Source organism: Myiozetetes cayanensis, unplaced genomic scaffold (genome assembly GCF_022539395.1).
Source record: "Myiozetetes cayanensis isolate MyiCay16 unplaced genomic scaffold, myiCay2020 scf3, whole genome shotgun sequence".
NCBI classification, from domain to species: domain Eukaryota; kingdom Metazoa; phylum Chordata; class Aves; order Passeriformes; family Tyrannidae; genus Myiozetetes; species Myiozetetes cayanensis.
Window position 1 is genome coordinate 51,190,267 of NW_026087521.1, and position 21,160 is coordinate 51,211,426.

General features: G+C 42.5%; 1 protein-coding gene across 1 annotated transcript; it reads left to right on the forward strand.

Moving 5' to 3' along the window:
• Window positions 1-1,879: 1,879 nt before the first annotated feature.
• Window positions 1,880-21,147, forward strand: DDX17 (DEAD-box helicase 17). Its single transcript, XM_050323547.1, has 13 exons — window positions 1,880-2,236; window positions 6,172-6,322; window positions 8,212-8,311; window positions 8,449-8,582; window positions 9,230-9,295; window positions 9,585-9,726; window positions 11,065-11,225; window positions 11,314-11,486; window positions 11,800-11,910; window positions 12,374-12,435; window positions 12,829-12,888; window positions 17,094-17,333; window positions 18,023-21,147. The coding sequence occupies exons 1-13, from the start codon at window positions 2,193-2,195 to the stop codon at window positions 18,544-18,546; spliced, it is 1,968 nt and encodes a 655-aa protein (XP_050179504.1). The 5' UTR covers window positions 1,880-2,192; the 3' UTR covers window positions 18,547-21,147.
• Window positions 21,148-21,160: the final 13 nt, after the last annotated feature.

Here is a 21,160-nt window from a genome sequence, read left to right on the forward strand (position 1 = left end):
GAAGATTACTAAAGATTGCTATGAATTATTGTTATCATCATCATTATTAAAGGGAATAAAACAATTCCAGTGGCTACATAGGAGAGAGGGAGGCTGGCACTGTTGCTTACACTGAGGGAAAGGCATTTAGGATTCAGTTTGCTGAGGGAACACAGCTCCAAACTAGCCACAGATGTAGGTCATGGAAGACAAAAGAAGCTGGGAATAAAGAGAGTAACAGGGCATTGAGGGATAAAATAATAATTCAGTTTGCAATACCTCTGATGCTCATGGAATGGCTTGTTTTAAAATAAACTAAACAATTTATGTATTTCTATCTATAAGGGAAGGTCTTACTTTATCCTCTGGTAATGAGAACGGTCTAACTTTGGTCAGGGAGCTTGTCCTCACTGGCACAAGAATTTTTTCATTTAGATTAACAAATGCCTGTACAGTAACATGAAGTAAAAAGGCAGTGATGACCAGAAACTCATCCAAGAGAAGCCTGATGCCGTAGCCAGGCTTTTCCTTGTGAAAGACCTAGAGGGCTTGCCTTCCTTAAGTGATTTCTTTACAGAGTTGGTATTCTTCTTGAGGTAAAGCACTATTTTTCACAGTGGAGAAAAGTCTTGAGAGACAAAGACAGGGAGGCTGGCTGATCTGGGAGAGCCAGGAATGGATCAGCTACTGTCATTTAATGCAATGTCTAGTCCTTTGCATGTGTCGGTCCCGTACCAGGCATTCATATCCAGTGGCCGAGTACCAGGTGTCAGTGGGAGCATGCAGGGTCACTTGACTCCCTCCCACCTAGAAAGGCCCAAGTTTCTTCCAATACTTTATTTTAGGCACCAAGATCGCTTTTTGCTCTCTCACACGTGCCATACGTACAAATATACAGCACATAAAACTAAACCAGTAATTTGTGTGCTATTCCAGGCTGTTACTTTTATTCAAGGGTCTGGAACTAAAGGGGACTCACTTTCTCTTCTGCCAATATACCCGGTTTTTAATAACCTGACGGCCCAGAAAACACCAGTGATAGTGCAGCTGCGGTTTGGGCCAGGGCTGGGTCTGGTGTGACCCCATCATCCACCCGACACGGCCCCTGCTGCCAAGACACGCTGACCTGCCCCTTGGCCATAGCACATGCACGGCACAAAAGAATTTATGGCCTGTGCCACGTAATCGCCTCATGGATTATTCTTTCATTCGGCGAGGTTGATCTGGGGAGTTCTTTCTCGGCCTAGTGGTGCTCTGGCGACACCAAACATCATGGCCGCTGTCACTCTGCTCCTGCCCCAGCGCCGCGCCAAGATCCCCCTACTAATCTAGTATGGAAAAACCTGGAGCCGCCACGGAGGCCCGTAGGGCCGCTCCTGCCCCACCGCCCCTCGCCCCGTTATTGTCCCGCCACTGCACGCCCAGCTCCGCCGCCACCTCCCCGGGGCCCGCGGGCGCGTGGGCGACGGGTCGTATTCTTGAAACCCGCTGCGCAATCAGCGTAGCCCTCCGGCTCTGCCTGCGCGCTCCGCCAAAGAATGTTACGCCGAGCGCACGGGCTCTTCCCGCCCTACGCCGGCCTCGGTTACGCACCTTGCGTACGCCGTGCGCTTACGTAACGTGCGCCCCGGCCCGGGTTTTGCCCGCCGGGCCGAAGGCGCCGCGGGGCGCGCTCTTGGCGCAGCAGACTTTGGGGAGCAGCGTCTCCCTCCTTCTCCCGCCCGCCTTCCCCGCGCGGGGCGCCGGCTCTAAGCAAAGAACCCCACGCACCTTTCGCAGCCCGCCCGCTGCCGCGCGGGGCGGCGCTTCGCCGCGCGCGCCTCGTGCGTAGCTGCGTTCCGTGAATAGGCGTAGGCGTCTCGGGGCGCCGCGGTTTGCGCAGCGCTGCGCCGCCCGTAGCGTAAGCGGAGCGGGCCGGGGCGGCGGCCGCCATTTTGTGCCGGGAGCGCGGAGGAAGAAGACGCTTGTGTCTCCACACCGCCCGGGCCCTGGAGCCGACCGAGAGCCCCGCCGTCCCGGCCGCTGAAGCCCAGCGGGTCTCGGACCCACTGACCACCTCTTCTCCTTTTGTGTCCCACCAAAGAGGCGAGGTGGCGCAAAGCGAGTCCTCCGAGGCACAGCCGCCCCTGGCTGGACCCTCTCCCCGTACCCCCAGCCCGTCGCCGTCCCCACGGCCGGCGTTCCGCTGCCTCTCGCCCACCCCTCCGGGGGCGATGAGAGGCTTCGGGGACCGGGGCCGCGACCGAGACCGCGGCGGGTAAGGGGGGGGGGGTGGGCTTCGTCACGGCCGGGAGGCGATGGGGAGAGCTGAACCACCGCGCTGGGGGCCTGGGGAAGGGGGAAAGCCGGAGAGGGGGGACGTGCGCTGTAGTAGCGGTTTTGGGAGAGCGAAAATCCCATTTGTGGGGATTTTCCCCGCGTATTCTCGTGTGGGGGTGGGGGGAGCTGGAGACTGAGCTGACAACAACGTGGGGTGGTGGGCTTTAAGGTGGGCTTTTAAAATTTTTTATTCAGCTTTTCTGTCGTTCGTGTTTAACTGTGAGCCGTGCTTACAGTCTTAAAGCCTGCATCCACAGCCCCCCGCCCCCAATTATTTTCTGCCAGCCCTCTTCTTCACCTTGCGACCCCCGTGCCCTCCACACACACCCCCTCCCCGCAAGCTACGAAGGTCTTGGTGTTCCTGTCAGGGCTGGTTGGTTCCTCTGCCCTTCTGGTTGTCATTGTTCCTGCTGGACTTTCTGGAAAGATGTCATTGGGGGGGAAGGTCTCTCTCAGCTGCGCTCCCAGGCTTATCGTGAGAGGAAGTGGGATTGGAAACTGCTGCCATGCGGGGGACTTGGATACTGGGGTTCACGGTGAACGTGGCCCTGGACCACACTTGCCAAGCTTATGTAGCGCAACAGGAATTGTTCATGTGGCACTTGATACTCTTGAATGTATTATTTAAAGGAAGTTTGGCTTGGAACAGGCTTTTGCAGGTTTGATTTGGTGTGATTTCTTGTGTCTGAGAATGACAGCAGTAAATAAATACAGCGGCATTATACTACCTAACTGGATTGAGGCTCGAGTTTTTTTAAGAGCTGAAAGTAATAAGGCATTTGTGCCAGGCCTTTTTAAAGAGAAAGTTAGAAATGATTTTGGAGAGTGGCATTTTCTGTCGTTCAGCTCACTAGTACTTAGGCCTCGGTTCTCAAGGATTAGCAATAAACATCATGTGGGTTCTGTTATTCTTAATATGGCAGACTAGATCTCAGTTAATAAGTCTTCTCTCCGTTTTTTTTTTCTTCTGGTTTTTTTCCTCCTACTTCCTTTTCTTCTTGTTTTCCCTCTCCACAGAGAGATTAAAGAATATTTTGCTGTATGTTGCAATGCACTTTAACATTTAGTTTCTGGTCGTCTGTGGAGGGAGATAGTTGTATCATTGCTTTATCTTACACCCACATTTCATGTTCTGAAATTAAAAGATACTTCCTTTTTTTTTTTATTTTTTTTTTTCCACAGAGAGGAGGGTTCTGGTGTTTTTCCGCTATGAGATTTCCAGCTCAGTGTAACACAAGGACATTGGAGTAAGCGCTTTGGCAAGTCTGAGATAGATCAGACCCCAGCTGTTTTTGGAGTTTAGTCAGTGAGTTTGAGTATGCAGTTTTATTTACAGTTACTTAAAAGAACACTGGCCAAAGCGTTGACACAACACTTGATGTGCCTTAAAATTAGTGTAGTCTCATTTTGAGTAAAGTCTTTGATTATAGTGGATGGTTCTCTTTGATCAGGGACTTTGCATGAGTAAAAGGAGTGCCTACATGCTTTTTTGTGAAGGTTTTGGGCATTTGCATGAAAAATCTTGGAGTTTTTTGGCATATTATCCTAGAAGTTTTAATACATTGGGATTCATTTTTTATATATGTCCTTTTAAGGTGTAAAATATTTGTAACCACTAATAACCATCATACTTCATAAATAAGCTGTATAAAGTTTCAGACCACACAGTGTGCTGGTTCAACACCATTTGAAAGTTTATCACCAGTTCTTTTGTAGGCTTATGAAATACAAGTTTCTGGTTTCTTCTTGTCAGGAACGAGTTGTAGGTGACTACTTAGGATGAAAAATTACAATGTTTTACTCTGGAATGTATCAAATTTAATCGATTCTGTCCCAGAAATGATGGCATCAGTAATATGTCAGAAGAATGTTTTGAGCCAGAATGAATTTACACTTTAAAGAGAGCTGCTGGCAAATCAGGGTAATATTCCTAGATTCAAATCAGTTTACCTAGAATTGAAACCTCATTTTTCTTGTACTGAGAATGTAAAGTGTCAGTTACTGCCAGTTCAGTAGATAAACCTCAACGTGCAGGTTGAAGGGCTGCTGTAGGGCTCACATCTTTCAGGGCAGTATTTGGGCATATTAAGGATGGAAATCTGAAACTGTGTGACTTCAGTGTAAAATACATCGTTTTTTCCGTCTGGGTAGCTGCGGGGCAAATACTCACGGTACCAGCTGTTCCACTGTCCAGTCTTGCAATCAGCCCTGTCATGTTTCCTGTCATAAGGGAACTCATTGACATTTGAACCTCCAGTGGACTTCAGTGAGACTGTGGGGTTTTTAGGGACTACTTGGATACAGAAATAGTCACCGCTTTGACCAGTTAGCAAATAAGGGATATTTATACAAATGGAAGATGCTTAATGCACAGTTGCAACAAAGCAAACATTTTAAAACTAACTTAGTAGGTTTTAAGTTAGATTATATCTACCATACTTAGCTTTTCCAACAATTTAACCCCTTCTTCTTGTTAAAATGTCTATTTAGAGTTCTGTTTTTTCAGTCTCTTAGTCACTATAATTTGTAGTTTCCATTGTGAAGTGATTTAAAGAACAAATGCCCTTAACGTTTGAGCAGATAGTCTTGTGCTTAAGATAATTCAGGTCTTGTTTAATTTTTAGCAACTCTTCCTCCCCTTCCTTCCCCCACAAGTTATTCCTGTAAGAAGGTTGCTTTGGGATTTTTGTTGCTTTCAGTTTGTTTCATTAAGAGTTTTTTATTTACTAGTGGACTACCTGGGAAGGATGCAGACACTTTGGATTTAATATCTAAATAAGAATTGTTTCAAATGCACATGTCTCATGAATTCATGTTTAACAGAAAACTGTAACTTTAGGACAAAATTTGACCTGAGAGCATTTGAAAAAGTACCTTCTGCTGATAGAAATAGAAAATAATAGGAATAATTACAGCTAATAGAAAAGCTATAACTTTTTTTTTTGTGTGTGTGGAATTTTAAAATATAATTCATGTTATTTACACTACATAACCATTTCATGCCACTGGGTTTTCAGTTACTCTCACAACTTACTGCCATGAGCTCGTTTTGCTTATTGCGTTAACCAGTCATTACAGTTAGTTCTTTACCTCTTGAAGTATATAAAGTAACTTGGATTAAAAAAACTTACAGCAATAACATTTTAATTGTTCTGCTGGTTAGAAATGTTTTTGTAAACATGAGCTTCTTACTCTTTTAAATCTTCATCAAAATGCATTTGAGAGGGGATGTGGTTTTCCCCAGGTACTTTTTTGGCTTTTTTATTCCTGTTAGACTGTTTTAAACATAATTTTTAATATTTTTTAATTATTTATTTCATTGGTTCCAGAATTACAGATGGACTTGCAGGCTTGGCTGGACTTCCTGTTCTTTACTCTGTTTTTCATTTGAGACATACTTTTTGATAAGAAAGGAGAGGAGATAGAGAGGGGGAGATAATGAAGTAGCTGTTTTGTGTAAAACTAACTTGAGAGAGATAGAAGGAGCTTGCAATTAGAGGTTTTTCTCATCTCATTTGATCTAACCATGTTGTTAGTGCACTGTCACTTTCAGGACAACCTAAGTTCTATAGGTAGTGCAAGTGCTGTAGTGTACCCACAGCCATGTCCTCGAGACAGGAACTTTAAAGGGGTGATGTACAATAAGATGGTTTGGGGTTCAGAACTGACTTAAAGCAGTTTTATGTTATTTCAAGAAGTTTTATACCATCATAGTGAATTGAGGGGGGTGACTTTTGCTAAATACTGTGCTCGTGTGTCAGCTTGGGGAAAAGAGAATGGAAAATGGTTAAGAAACCTGCAAATTTCAGAGTAATTCTTAAATAGTTTTTAAATATTAATTATTATTTTAATAACTAACATTCACATTCCCAGGTTTGGAGCAAGTCGCGGAGGTCCTCTTCCTCCAAAGAAATTTGGGAATCCAGGAGAACGTTTGCGTAAGAAAAAATGGGATTTGAATGAACTGCCCAAGTTTGAGAAGAATTTTTATGTGGAACACCCGGAGGTGGCCAGGCTTACCCCAGTAAGTTCTCAGATTCTGTCTGTTCCATGTTGCCAACAACAGAAAATGTCACAAGTTGAAATACTTGTCCTAGGAAGTCTGGAACAGCATGTAATAGAACTGCCTCTTCATTAGGCTTATTTGATGCGTGTACTCTGTAGGATACCAGTTCTTGTTGCCTTCAGTATTTAACGTTAGCAGAGGTGATGCTTCTGCTCTTAGTTGTTTTTATACAAGACATTCTGTATTTTTGTTGTTTGTAACTCATCATCATAATGCTTGTCTGTTCTTGCAATTTGTCTGTGGAGACAAGACTTAAAGAAATGGAGTTACAGTATTGGAGAGGCCTTGAGGTGACGTAAAACAATGAACTAAAAATGGCAGAAATACATGAGAAACGTTTACAATTAATATTTTATCATAGAAATAGTTTAGGCTGAAAGAGGCCATGGAGAGATCTCTAGTCTAAGCCTCTGCTCAGAGCAGGGCAAACTGCAGGACTGGAGCAGCACCTTGTCCTTTTATGTTTGAATATCCCTGGGGATGGGAAGAATTTATATCCTTTCTGGGTGGCTGTCTCAGGGCTTAATGTTTCTCATGGTATTTCTTTTCCCCCCTAATAATTATCTGCAGCATCTTCTCTACAGTGACCCATTTGGTCGGAAGTGGTTGAAAATAGCAGTTAAACTGAAGGTTGAAAATGGTTGAAAGTAGCAGTTAAAAGGTTGCTGTAAGCCCGCTCTTTCCCAAGCTAAACAAATCCAGCACTCCCAGTCTTTGTTCATACAGCCTGTAGTCCAGCCTCCAGCTTTTCCCCTGTAATTGGACATGACCTGTTAAAACAATGTCCTATTTACACTGGGGGCTCAAAACTGTGTGCAGTACTTTGTGTTTATTCTGTATTTACAGTAATCTTCTCTTCCTATCTGACTTCAGTCTAGGGACTTTTATTCTGTCTGTAATGCATTTTTATAATTAGAAATTTAGAGATTTGTTCTTAACACAAGCTAACAAACAATCATTTTCCCCGGAAGTCATTTTCTTTCTTTAACTTTTCATTCAAGCTCAAGAGATTCTTATAAGTAGTCAGTCTATTGCTGTGAATAAAGTACCTGTTACTGATGTGTGTCTCTCTATTGATTTCTAATGAGCATTAGAATAAGGTCATGAATTATAGAAACATGTTGCAAAAGGCAGTTGAACTTGGAAGATAAAGTGTTTTTTTTTGTCTAGGTTTTCTAATACTAAAATGAGGCTTATCTGGATACACATTTCAGAACTATTACAAGGAGTTCCATTATTTAGAAAAATGGTGAGGTCTTAGGGTATCATTATGATGCTTGGGCTTCTTTCACACAGAAGTAAGTGTTGGCTCCAAAAGAATTCCAAGCAACATTTCTGAGTTGCAAGTTGTCCGGCAAGTACACTGTATTTGGCCACCTGTGGAACGTGTTAATTAAGGAGGACTCTTCTGCCTTCTGTTTGTAGTATATTAGGTCCTGTTTAGTTTGTTTAATTCTTAGCATTGCCACATAAAACATGTTCCTTATCCTCTGTTTCTAATGGCTTTTGAAGCTGTTGGTCATTTCTGGCCTCTGGAAACAGTGTAATTCCTAAAAATAATCTGTTAATATACTTTTCATCAAGAAGCGCTGGTTGTAAGAAGACAGAGACAGTAGTCCTTCTAGGCTGCATAGAGAGCTCATACCTCTAAATGTTACAGAAACTGTATGATAACTCAGTCTTACAATAAAATCTTAAGGAAAGTGATTTTTTTAGATCTCTGTTTCAATTCAGTTCTCTAACAAAGCTGTTATCCAGAGGTGTGAAGAGAGTTAGCAGTTAGAATCGTAATTTAAGTCCCTGCTGACATTTGGCATTTTCCTTTTTTTTTTCCCCACCATAAATAGTATGAAGTTGAAGAATTGCGAAGGAAGAAAGAGATAACAATTCGAGGAATGGAGGGCTGCCCCAAACCGGTGTTTGCCTTCCACCAGTGCAGCTTTCCCCGTAAGTATTTTGCTGTTCGTTAAGATCATGAGGATTACTCAGAACATGCCTAAACAGTTACTGGGTCTGTTTTCTGAAAGGTCTTGTAAAACCTCAGTAATCTTTTAAAATCTTTTTTCTTTTCTGAAATTCTGAAGAATATGTGATGGATGCCTTGATGGACCAGAACTTCACAGAACCCACTCCAATTCAGTGCCAAGGCTTTCCACTCGCCCTCAGCGGTCGTGATATGGTGGGCATTGCACAGACCGGCTCTGGGAAGACTCTGGCAGTGCGTATTCTTTCCTTCATTTAGCTAATTTTCCTGATCTCTTTGCTGGAATTCCCTATGTGTTAGTAGGTTTTGGGCTCGTCAGTACTACTTGCATGATGGGAGATGATTATAGGTTTTTTAAGCTTGCTTTATTGCATCATGGGGGAGACTTATATTTCAGCTCGGCTAGCCTGTCGTATTCTCAGGCTGTTGTGACACAGCACATGTATCAGAGGTTATACACACGGTATTTTGTGTGTGTCTTCTGTTTTTGATGCTTAGTCACTTCTCTTTGGTCTATACTTGCTTTGCAGTTTGAAAAACAGGATGTTCTCTTTAACATGTGTTTCATTAACTATGCAAGTTAGAAGTCTTCAAGGTATACATCAATTTAAACTGCAGTGCTCAAAAGGATTTTTTTATCCTTTATGTAAAGCAATTGTTATAGGGCCAAGATTGCTTGGTTTGGCTAACTTAGACTCCAAATTGAAATGAGCCTTCCTTTCAGTGGTGCTGAGCAGCTATATTTTGTGCTCATGTCAAAGCAACTGTAATTGGTCGACAGCTCTGAAAATCATCTGCTCTGCTGAATAAATGCAAGTATATTTTTTTTTGCAGAATCCTGATTTTTAGATATTATGTAATACTGTTTTCTTGTCTTTCAGTACTTGCTGCCTGCAATTGTTCACATCAACCATCAGCCATATTTGGAGAGAGGGGATGGCCCAATTGTAAGTGTTTGTTGATTCTCTTCCTTTTTGTGCGTATGGCATGGCATCGTTAATGAGATGTGTGCTTTATTTAATTGGTGTATCAGCATAGTAAGTGGAAGAATGTTTACCGTCGCAGTGTGAACATCCCACTCAGTTGAAATTCTGTGCAATTGCTAAAGACTCTGTGCATGTTCTAAAGATATTTAAATGCTTTAGCTAATAAAGAGCAGATGGTCCAACTTTGCTTATGGTTTTAAGTTAGGGCTGTGTATGCAGCTTGACTGTCCTGAATCAATTCCTTTTGCAGTGTCTCGTTCTAGCACCTACTAGAGAGTTGGCCCAGCAAGTGCAGCAGGTGGCTGATGATTATGGCAAGTGTTCAAGACTGAAGAGTACTTGCATATATGGAGGAGCACCCAAAGGTCCCCAGATCAGAGATCTGGAAAGAGGTAATTTTAAAGTGGATGTTTGCAGATTCTGTGTTTCTTTTTTTGGTTGTGATTTTTAAATTATTGTTTGATTTTTTTTTTTGTTATTGTGCTTAAGTGCTAAGCCCTGTTTCTCTTCATATACCCTGTAGTGTTCTGTAACTGCCTTTCTGTGCATAGCAAGGGACTGGAGTTGGGAATGGTGAGGAACCATGGTTGTGCAGCAGCCACTGTAGCACAGTAGTGCTGAAGTGGCCTAGACCTCATTTCAAGGGCTAGTTGCATAAAATTTCAAATGCAGGAACATGATGGTGGCTTTCATCTTCACCAGATTAAAAAAATGTAATAGAACTTGGTGAAAAGATTTAAGAAGTATTACCAAGGTAAGCTTATATATACAGATCTATTCAAGAAAACAGAAAATTTCACTTACCACTGCAATTTGCAGTCATTATTGAAAACTGCAGTAATGGGATAAAGGCGTGCATGGTGGAAGTCTGTGGGGTAGCTCTGAGAAAACAATAGTGCATTCCAATTCAAAAGTAGCATCTTAATGGAAGAGTCTGAAGTTACGTGAAGAGTTCTTGGGAGGATCAGCTTGGTGGGTTTTTGCATACATTTCTGAAGTGCTGTAAAATAAGGAAAACCTTTTTCATTCCCCCTACTTTCCTAAACTTGCCTTCTGTGGACCTTTCAGTAACACTGACATACTAACCTGAAAGATTTGGGAATTGGTGGAAACCAGACCCTCCTTTTAAGGAATGTGTGAATTGCCAAACCTGATATTAGTTTATGAATATTTAAACTCTGGTTTTATGCTCACGAATACGGGCAGGATGGTGTTCTTGCACTATTGGTGCAGAATTGCTCAGTATTGAAGCCCATGCTTTGGCTTTATATATTTTTAAAAGATGTGGAAGTACTTTAACCCATAGAGCTGGAGGAGCACTTCATGTTTGATTAACATGGGAAGTTTAGCTAGAGTTTACTCTAATTTTTCTAGACACCTCTCTAGACTGCATAATTCTGGATGAAGGTGGGCCAGGATTGAATAGAATTTTATTTTACTTCTGATTTTTGGACAGCTCTTCACTGGTGTTTTTCTGACAGTAAGCTTTTAGCTTCTGTACTGCATTTATTATTCTAATAGCACTGTAACAGTAATTTCAGAATGGAAAAAAATATTAAAAGAAACTGGGGCTTCTACTGAAATGACTCAATCTTGGGTACGAATGAGGGTGGTGCTTTTTTTTTTTTTTTTTAAACAATTTTGCTCTGGAAGGTGATTCATTCTGACTAAAAATACCCGTTGACATTCAAATGAAGAACCTTACTCTTTTTCCCTATTCTGTTCTGAAGGTGTGGAGATCTGCATTGCTACACCAGGTCGCCTGATTGACTTCCTTGAGGCTGGAAAGACCAACCTTCGTCGGTGTACATACCTGGTGTTGGATGAAGCAGACAGAATGTTGGACATGGGGTTTGAGCCCCAAATTCGTAAAATTGTTGACCAGATCAGGGTACGTGACTGTTGTAAAAGCACAGCCTCCTGTGTTTTCCTATTCCAAGCCCAGGACCTTAAATAAATCCGCTTTGCTTTTTTCTTAGCCTGACCGACAGACTCTGATGTGGAGTGCCACCTGGCCAAAAGAAGTGCGCCAGCTTGCTGAGGACTTCCTGCAGGACTATGTTCAGATCAATGTGGGAAACTTGGAGCTGAGTGCCAACCACAATATCCTGCAGATAGTGGATGTATGCATGGAAAGTGAGAAAGACCATAAGTAAGCTAATTTTCCTACCGTTTTACTTTCTTTGGTTATACTTAAAAATGCACGTTGCTTTGTAAGTCAACTAGAAGTTTCAAATAGTACTTGTAATATTATTCAACCTTAGAGTGTTACGAAATAAGTAAGCCCTTTGATTGACTAATCTCTTGTGTATATTCTGACCATACCATTGTACAGCCGACTGAAATTCTGTGTGATACTGACTTACGTGGATGTATGTTGTATATGTCCTCAATGTCAGCTGGGACAGAGCTCCTGTATTCTGGTACGTGTGAACATATATCTTAGTTCTCAATGTCTGTTTTAGGCTGATACAACTGATGGAAGAAATCATGGCAGAGAAGGAAAACAAGACTATCATCTTTGTGGAGACAAAGAGGCGATGTGATGATCTCACTCGAAGGATGCGCAGAGATGGGTGATTAGCTCCCTCCCTTTCTCTACTTTTTTCTAGTGAGAAACAGAAATTGTAATCAAAAGCAGTAATGCTTAAGTGTTCATGATGCTATTGTTGGGAACAACTTGTCCATTATTTTCTTGGCTGAATTCAGTCATTGTTTCCCAGAAGATTGCAGTCCATCAAAGCATTAGTGCAAGAGAGAGTATTTGTAAGCAGTGCAGGTTTTTTAGTGTATTGGAATCCTGATAGGCTGTTTGGGAGTGTATCAATATGGCAAAAGTGATTTGGCTTAGATGGTTGTTTATGTTGGTAATGGGTTTACAGTACACATGCTGGGTAGATAGAGGTCAAAGGAGGATAGGGAATAAAATATTTCTTAAATCTTACAGTTTTGCATTTTAAACAAAATACCAGTAAAGCTTCCTGTTGCCTTTAATGTCTATACTTTCTATCCCTACTAATGTACATTTCTGTTTGGCAGTTGGCCAGCTATGTGTATCCATGGAGACAAGAGTCAACCAGAAAGAGATTGGGTGCTTAATGGTGAGTCCGTAACAGAGGGGAGAATAACTTGGGCTGCTGTACCTAATTTACGGAGACAAATTTCAGTCTTTCTTCAGTCTTTTTTTTTTTTTTTTAATCTCCAGACCCAGTAGATGCATTTAAAAGAACTTCCTTTGCTTTTGTACCCTTAATTTCAGTACTTGTATTTGCCTTTGTTTGTTTGTTTGTTTTGACAAAACACAATAGGAAAATTTGTTAACCCAGAGAGCTGGATTTTGAAAAATAATTGAGGTATTATATTGTGACTTACTGGGGTTTCTGGGATTGACCCATCTTACCTAGCTTCTGGAAAACAAGCGTTTAGTGTAAATCAAGTTCAGGTAACTTTATCTTTTTGAAAAATCTTACTTCATAGCATGCTTTGTTTTACAGAGTTTCGTTCTGGAAAGGCTCCTATCCTCATTGCTACCGACGTTGCATCTCGTGGGCTAGGTTTGTACACATAGACCACTCTTGCCTACTGCTGCATATTTTTCTTCTTTGGACTGAAAAATGTTTTCTTTAAAAAGAAAAAAAATAATTCAAAGCGTGATTTTCCCCCACATGTGAAATACGTTTTTTAACATTAATCTTTTTTTTTTCTTTCATATTCAAAGTCTCTTCCTGCTCCTAATGAACAGGCTTTGGTCTGCAGCAAGGCCTAGGCATGACCAATCGATCGCCAAGAGGGAGAAGAGACGTCCAATTATGCAACCCAACCCTTCCACCACACTCACTTCTTCCCCAAATCCAGCTTTTGTTGCTGGATAGTAGGGATGGATTGCTCTCAGTTCAGAGCGTGTCAGATAAAGTCCAAGTAGGAAGTTGTGGGAGAGCATTTCGACAGCAAATAGCTAATATTCTCCCCGTATGACACACCACAGATTTGAACATACCAACCCCAGTGTACATGCATGTTTTACCCTGCAGATGTGTTCACATCTGAGAAAGCACTGCTCCAGATCTTTGGTCTTGACATGTAACCTTCCCTCCTCTGTGTTCCTTCTAGGCAGGACCACTGAGATGATATATGGCCTTTAACAGACGTGTAGCTGAATCAAAATAGCACAGCTCTATTCTGGTGGTATGAAAATGATCTGTCTGGATGCATCAGCTGTGCCCCCTTTTAAAATAAGCATGTTTGTATTGTGAAACACAGTGTACTGAGCACAGTCCTTATACATCTGCCCACCACAGAAGACGAGGATGGCTTCTGAAGTGCTCTGAGTTTTAATAACAGACATTGAATACTCTGCCCACTCTGAGTTTGGTAGAGGATAAACTACTTGGGGATCAATGTCTCATTGTAGTGAATTTTATACGTAATTACTGCAAATCGGTGCAGATTAACTCGGAGAATCTAGATTGTTAAAAGCCTCAGTTACCTGAGCGTTCTTCATGTGCTGAAAGGGTGGCTGTGCTGTGCATCATATGGTCACTTTAATACAGGCAGACCACTACTTAGACTTGGCAGCCTTTGTTCACACAACCTTCACCCCTCCTTCCCCTCCCCCCTCAAAAAACATCCAGCACTTCCTCAGGAAGTGATTATATGGACTTCAGTCTCTGCCCTCTAGGGTCATGTCTGGACCTGTGCAGTTAGAACTTGGGCCTGTTGGGAGAAGGGACTGAGGCCTGAAACCAGTTTGTATGAAAGAGAGCTGCTTTCTCTAGCAGCATTTTTTAAACAGGCTTGCTATGTGCTGGTAGCTTCTTTGTGCATCTTGCCTAGACATTTAAAACAGCCTCACCCCCCTCAAAAAAAACCAAACCACTCCCCCCAAAACGACTCAATTGGATAACACTTCAGAAAACAGTCTTCCCACTTCCCATCCTCCACTTCACCTGAGCGAAGGGGGAAAGGTCTCAGTCTGTTTCTTGTTACTGAACAACATCTCTGCTTGTTTTGGGGCCCTGAGTTTGCTGCTTAAAATAAGTCACTTAACTGGCAAACTTCTGGACGACTTCCTCCAAGATCCTGGAAAGTGAAGGCTTCTACCTAAATAACATAAAACAGGGGCGCGCGCCTTTTGGCTGAGTCACCAGGGCTTTCCCTCTTCCTAATGGAACATTGATTTCAAAAAAGCTTCTTCCAGGTAAGTTCTGAGTCCCGTAATAACTTCTTTGTGATAATTCCCTGGAGTGAGGTCCTCTCTCTGCACTGATTTTTTTTTTTTTAATTTATTTTTACTTTTTTTTGGTTCAGTCTATTAAACTAAAAACATTGAATTTGTTTTGTTTTGTTTTCTTTAACAGAAGCTTTGATATCAGCTGCAGATCATTCTCAGTGCAGGGGTGGGGGCACATCTACAGTGATGGTCTAAACAGCTTTCTAGACTAGCATGTTTGCTAGTTTATGTCTGTCCCGATTAATAATTGGAGACTGTCCGTGCCATAGGGTGTTCTGATGGTCTGACAAAGAGAATGTTTCTGAGGTAGCTGTCAAAAATGATTTACAGTCTCAATTCTTGATCCTGCTGCATTATCTTGTAAAAGTGCAGGAAGATTGTGAGTGTGTGCAAACAGTTTGGAGCACGCTTGACTGGAGAAGCCGAGTCTTGTACGTGCTCTGGTCTTTTCTTCAGTGAGCTGTGTGCTCTACCAGGACCACTTTCTAGTCTGGAAAACACCCTTGCATCTTCCTCTTCCTGCCTTCCCATTCTTCCTGCTCCTCCCTAGTCAAGTCAGTTCTGTCTGCATTGGTAGCTACAATTCCCTGTGCTTTCTGTCGGGAAAGCACGTCCTTGTATCCTCTCTGGTAATTGAAGTCACTTGCTACTGGATGTGCAAAACGGGACTGACTGAGGACCGTGTAGCCGGGAACTTGTCAGTCTAGTTACACTCTGGCTATGAAGATGCAATCTGTCACAAGTGCTCCTCTCTTTACTTCACTTTCCTTTTTTAAAAAAACCTGTTGCATCAAGGACCCTAGCTGGAGACTCGCGCAGCCCCCTGTGAAACCTGCCTTCTCACTCCCTTTTTTTGGTGTGATTCAGGACTTTGGAGTCAGCAAAGACTGAGGAGCCCCCACCTTTGCTGTAATAAGAAACAGACATAAAGTCCCCCTCTTGTAACTACAACCCTCATGTTTTTATTTTTCCTACAACCCCTTTGAAATTGATGCAGTCTGGGCAATAGATGCAGTCTGACCCTTTGGATGTAATTTTTGTATCTTCATTTTTTTGACAATTGCCCCTAAAAACCCCAAATAGGGGACAAAAAGCGTTGGAGGACCTGAAACTTACCTGAACCCAGGTTCTCTGGCGCTTCACAACCAAATGGGGCTGCAGAGAAGCGTCTAAGCCAGTTCACAGAGCGAGCGTGTGTGGGGACTTCTCGCTGCAACGGACCCTTGATGCATGCTCCCCGCGCTCCAGTGGTCCCGTGTCAGAGGGCGGAGTTTTCGAAAGGAGGCCGCCAAAAATAAAAGGCAAAGAGACGGGATCGGCTGCAGCGGTTTCCCACAGGAGGAGGGAGTGTGCATCGGTCTGGTAACAAACAGAGAATGTTTCTCTCTTTAAAACCAAAAAAAAAAAAAGGAAAGGAAATCACAAAAATCTGTGTTTTATCTTGGATATTTTCAGAATATTCTTGTTAAAATGCAGATTTTAAATATTTTTTTTATGAGCTGTTAGGGCACTTACTGTAAAACTGCATTTGAAAATATTGTATACTATAGTAAATAGGTGCTTTTGGTACTTAAGGTGCTTTCACTGAAGCGTTACACTAACATTCGCTTGGTTTCTGTCCCGCAAGTTTACAAAGTCTGTCTTTTTGTAAAGCACACAATTCTGATCTCCCAAATTTTAATACTGTTTTGCGTACAAAACCATTTTGATCATTCTGTTTCCTGCTTCCATCTGACGCTGGAAGTAGGGAATTGCTAACGGAATTCAGGATTGTCCAAATTATGCAAGCTTGCCAGAATGACAGAACAGCACAGTGAAATGTTAGTGCAATGCATTCTGGCAATAACTACAAAGCTGAGTTAAGGTGTTCTAGGTCTGCGTAATTTTTAATGAGTTGGCTGAATAATACTAATGTAATTGGAGTGTCTTAAGCTTTAGGTTAGGGAAATTAGTTCACTGTATTTTATTAGGACTGTAAAAGTAAATATTTTTAAAAGTGCCTTTTATTTCATGTTACCGAGTGGAAGGTAAGTGATCTCATTACAGTTATTTTTTGTTAGACTTCTCCCAACAGAGTAAAAGCTTTACCATGGCAGTTCTGCCCTTCCTCCACCCCAGTTTGCTCTGTCTGTTGGTGACATTTTCACTTTACAGATTGTGTTTAAAAAGAAAAACAAACCCAAAATTCAATCAACTTATTCACAAACACTGATGTCTTTGATACAGGAAGACAGAGAAATGCATTCTGGGGAGGATAACTTTGAGTGCAGGGCAAAGCTGCTTTAAAATTATTTCTCTCTTTCAGGACATTGACCTTTCTTCCTGATGGTCTTAAATTTGAGTCTTCTACTCTTTTGGGATGAGTCTGTCTTGTATTTATTCCATGCAATTACTAACTTTGCATTTTTTTTTTCTTATTACTGTCACCTGCATTCGTGCTCCCCACCTTTCGTTGGCACGTCCTCTCTTCTTCTCCCCTTTCCTCAACCCCACCCCTTCACTGTGCTTCGCTCCTGGGCACTTCACAAGATGTGGAAGATGTTAAATTTGTGATAAACTACGACTATCCGAACAGCTCCGAAGATTACGTGCACCGTATTGGCCGTACCGCACGTAGTACCAACAAAGGTACTGCCTACACCTTCTTCACACCAGGAAACCTGAAACAAGCCAGAGAGCTTATCAAAGTGTTGGAAGAAGCCAATCAAGCCATCAATCCAAAGCTGATGCAGCTTGTGGACCACAGAGGAGGAGGAGGTGGTGGTGGAGGTAAAGGCATATGGGAGAAGGGCCACACAGAGAATAGGTTCCCCATATTTGAGGGAGGGAAGATTAAAGAAGGGTAGGGAAGTAGTAAGTGCAAGTCTAAGATAGCAAACGGATTAGTAAGGTGTTCCGTACTCAGGGTCATAACATGTTGTCTAGATGTAGTACATCTACATAATGTTCCAACAGAGAGGCAGTCCCCTGTTTTACCTGAGCTGTAGAATTTTTTTTTTTTATCCTGATAAGGTCATAACAGGGCTGATTTAGTTTGAAGTAAGTAATTCCTTACAGCTCCTACCTAAGGACATGCAACACTATGCATGCGGATGCGTATGCAAAATTGAAATCAGGCAAGGGATACACTGGCTTATCTTCAGGGACTGAGACTATTTTTGCTCCCATTCCTTGAAGGAATAAGAAGTTTCCTTATATTTCAAAGTAAGCCCTGAATTTATTTAATTTCTTTTGTCTCCAAACTTGTGCATAAAGAATCCTTGTTGAACCTCATGTTTACACCTTGAACAAAATGACGGGACATATGCACAGCTATACGGGGAAGTTACAGTCAAAAGAACGTGCTCCTTGTGGGCAAAATTGGGGATGTAGAAGGGGTAAAACGGGGGCGCAGTTGTACCGGAATTCATTGTTTAAGACTTGTTCATGGTACTAAATCTTAATATATCCATCGCCAGGAGGTCGTTCTCGTTACCGAACGAGCAGTTCAGTAAACAACCCTAACCTGATGTACCAGGAAGAGTGTGACAGGAGGCTCCGGGGAGTGAAAGAGGGCCGGAGAGACTCAGGTGGCTTCAGAGACCGTGAGCGTGCTGACAGTTATGCCAACGGAGCCAACAAGACCTATGGCAGTGCCTACGGGAGCCCAAATTCTGCTTTTGGGGCAGCACAGAGCCAGTATGGGTACACTCAAGGGAGCTATGGAGCAGCTGCCTATGGCACGAGTGGCTATGGCACTGCAGAGTACAGTGCTAGTGGCTATGGTGCCAGCACCACAGCTGCCACCGCTGGGAGAACCTCACAGAGCACTACCCAACAGCAGTATGCAGGGATGGTGGGGCGCTCGGGCCAGCAGCCACAGCCGCTCATGTCACAACAGTTTCCGCAGCCCCCTGCCACTAACGTGATGGGCTATATGGGACAGACTGCCACCTACCAGTACCCACCCCCTCCCCCACCCCCGCCCCCCTCTCGCAAATGAGACCACTTGGTGACCAGTGTAGGCCTCTTGCATTTAAAGGAACCTTTTCTTCTCTTCTTTCCCATTGTGATGTCTCTCATGCAGGTTAGACTTAGAATTCACCATTCAAATCCCTTGAGCCCATCAAAAATGGCCCCCAGTCCACATTAATGACCCTGTCCTCTTTGGAGGTTTTTTTCCTTTTTTTTTCTTTTTTTTTTTTAAAGAGATATATATAGTTGACTGGAAAATTTATTATTTTTATCTTGCATGTTGATGAATTTGGAAATTTTATTTTCTCTAAAGGAAATGGGTATAAGGCAGATAGGTCCCAGCTCAATCATCTTGGTGTCTAAGGTTTGTGTGAAAACTTGCTTTTGAGAGGAAGAAGTTTCTATTCTGTAACACATTAATTTCAGGAAGTATCAAGAGAGGTGGGAAACTTTGGGGAGCCAAAAAGCACTTCATTTAAAATATAAATGCAAGGGAGCAATGCTCACGTCTCCTAATCTTTTTTTTTTTTTTTTAAGTAGCTCACTATTATTGCTTGTAATCTTATCGCAGATGACTTTCTATAGGAAAACTCTGCTCATTTGTCTGAGCTGGCAGTGTTCAGAGTAATGCCTTTATTGTTGGCATTTTCTGCAGCTCTGGAAGCCCCATCTTCTCATACCTGTAGCAACCAACAGTAGGGAGGTTGGAATTGAAAATCCAGTGTCTGAGACCAAACCTGCCTTGGATTTGATACCTGAAAACCTGGTAGTTGCTGTGGGTACCACTGCTAAAATAGTCAAGTAAGTTCTTTCATGCGGAGCCTGGTTATTGTTAAATTAGTTTCTGCTCTTAAATTCCTGTTGTTGGGTTTATTGAGAGAAGTCTTACTTGAGAGCCCGGAAACTAAACAAATGATGAAGAACCGATCTTGTTCATCTGTCCTTCACTCCCTCCCTTTTACCATGGGGAATGTTCTGAATGCCACTACGCTCAATAAAATGTGACAGAGTTTTCCACACTTAAATTTAAGAGACTTGAATAGAGTGGGCTGGGGGGGAGGGCAAGGTGCGGAGGAAGAGAGGAGGAGGAGGAGGAGATTGACTGGGATCTCCTTTCCATGAGGTAAGCAGTGAGCTGGTTAGTGCATCTTGATTCTGAAGCTTTATTTCTTTTGTACCTTGCTCTGACTATTGCTTTCTTTGGCTTTTGAGTGCATTTCCCTGCTCCATTGGTCCCTTTGAGCTGAGCTCTTGCAGGTAGGTAGTATTTTAGAAAATGTTAGAGAAGAGTGAAATTTTAGTAAATACGTAAATAAAACTTGTTTATTTTACAGGCTAAGGTGGGTGTGAGGGGAGTTCCCCTCTTTAGTAAAGCATGTTGTTGACTTGTTATTTCTAATACCAGACGGTTCAGAGACAGTAGATGATAATAGGAGTTGGCTGCTCTTGATCTGATAATATGACAAAAGAATGGATACGTCTCCTGGTTTGAGGCATGCTCTTTGCATTATGAGGGTGCAGGGGGTTGTGGGTTTCTTCTGTTGGCATTCTTGCATATGGATGAACAAGGCAGCCCACTCCTTCTGCAACAGAGTGGAACTTCTTATAGCCCTGGAAAAGAGCTTGCTTATACAGAAATGATTTCTTTTTAAATTTAATTTCTTCCCAGAGTAAAATTTTGTGGGTTGAATGTGCTTTTTTTTTTTTTTTTTTTTTTTGAGTGCAGTGCACAGGTAGGTTGCTGACAGGGAGAAGGGAGGGATCTTCCAGAACCTCAGTTCCCTCATCCCATTTTATAATTCCAGTGCATGAGTGGAAGTTCCTTTGCCTGTGTTAAGTGAAAGCCAGAAACATTTTGTTTATCCAGGCACTGACTGATTTGTCTTTGGCCTCCCTCACAAGCAAATGTAGAGCTTTTTTTTTTTTTTTTTTTAATTTCTTTGTTTTAAATTTGAGAGTTGAATGCAGAAATGTGTTTGAGGGGTGTAGGAGTAGAACTGGCTTTAAAAAGGGTCTCTGGACTGCCAAAGCTGCCTTACAGTCTGTTAGAGCTTTCACTTCTTTTGGGGGGGACTTGTGCACATGTAAACATCAGTGCCAAGTCTTGCTTTATTGCCATTGAGGTCAGCTGAAGTCCAGGGTCTCGGTTCAGTTCAGAGTGTCAACCAGACTGCTGAGTGCATAAATGCACCGTGGCATGTGCTGCCCCTGTCCCACCTGGTGCTCGCTGCTCTGTTCCATATACCAGCTGGAGGGCCCTTGTCGATAAAGCATTAGTCTCTAGTGTTGTTTGCATTGTTTTCAATCTGTAAAAAGTTTGTGGGAGGGTCAGATGAGTTGGGTGTCTCCTCCCCTCCCACTTCCTGAAGCAATTTACTGTTTGGACTTCTCTGAACAATGGAAGGGTTAGTGGCTTTGTGTGGGATCAGCATCTTGTTTCACACACCTGCTGGTCTCTGAACACATTCCTGTTGTATTAATGAAGACTTGAATTGAGAGATTCATAGATCTGTGGTGTTCAGGCACAGGATACTAAGAGCTATGTTACTATTCTTAGTTTGTAAATTGTCCTTTTGATACCATCTTGTTTTCTTTTGTAGGTATAAATAAAAACACTGTTGTCAATAAATTGTGAACTTCGT

What these genes read in the sequence shown, in the direction of transcription:
- DDX17 (XM_050323547.1), top strand. Translation starts at nt 2,193, where the DNA reads ATGAGAGGCTTCGGGGACCGGGGCCGCGACCGAGACCGCGGCGG. An exon ending in CGAAGGATGCGCAGAGATGG is followed by an intron (nt 11,911 to 12,373) that starts GTGATTAGCTCC and finishes TCTGTTTGGCAG; the next exon opens with TTGGCCAGCTATGTGTATCC. An exon ending in AAGAGATTGGGTGCTTAATG is followed by an intron (nt 12,436 to 12,828) that starts GTGAGTCCGTAA and finishes TTTGTTTTACAG; the next exon opens with AGTTTCGTTCTGGAAAGGCT.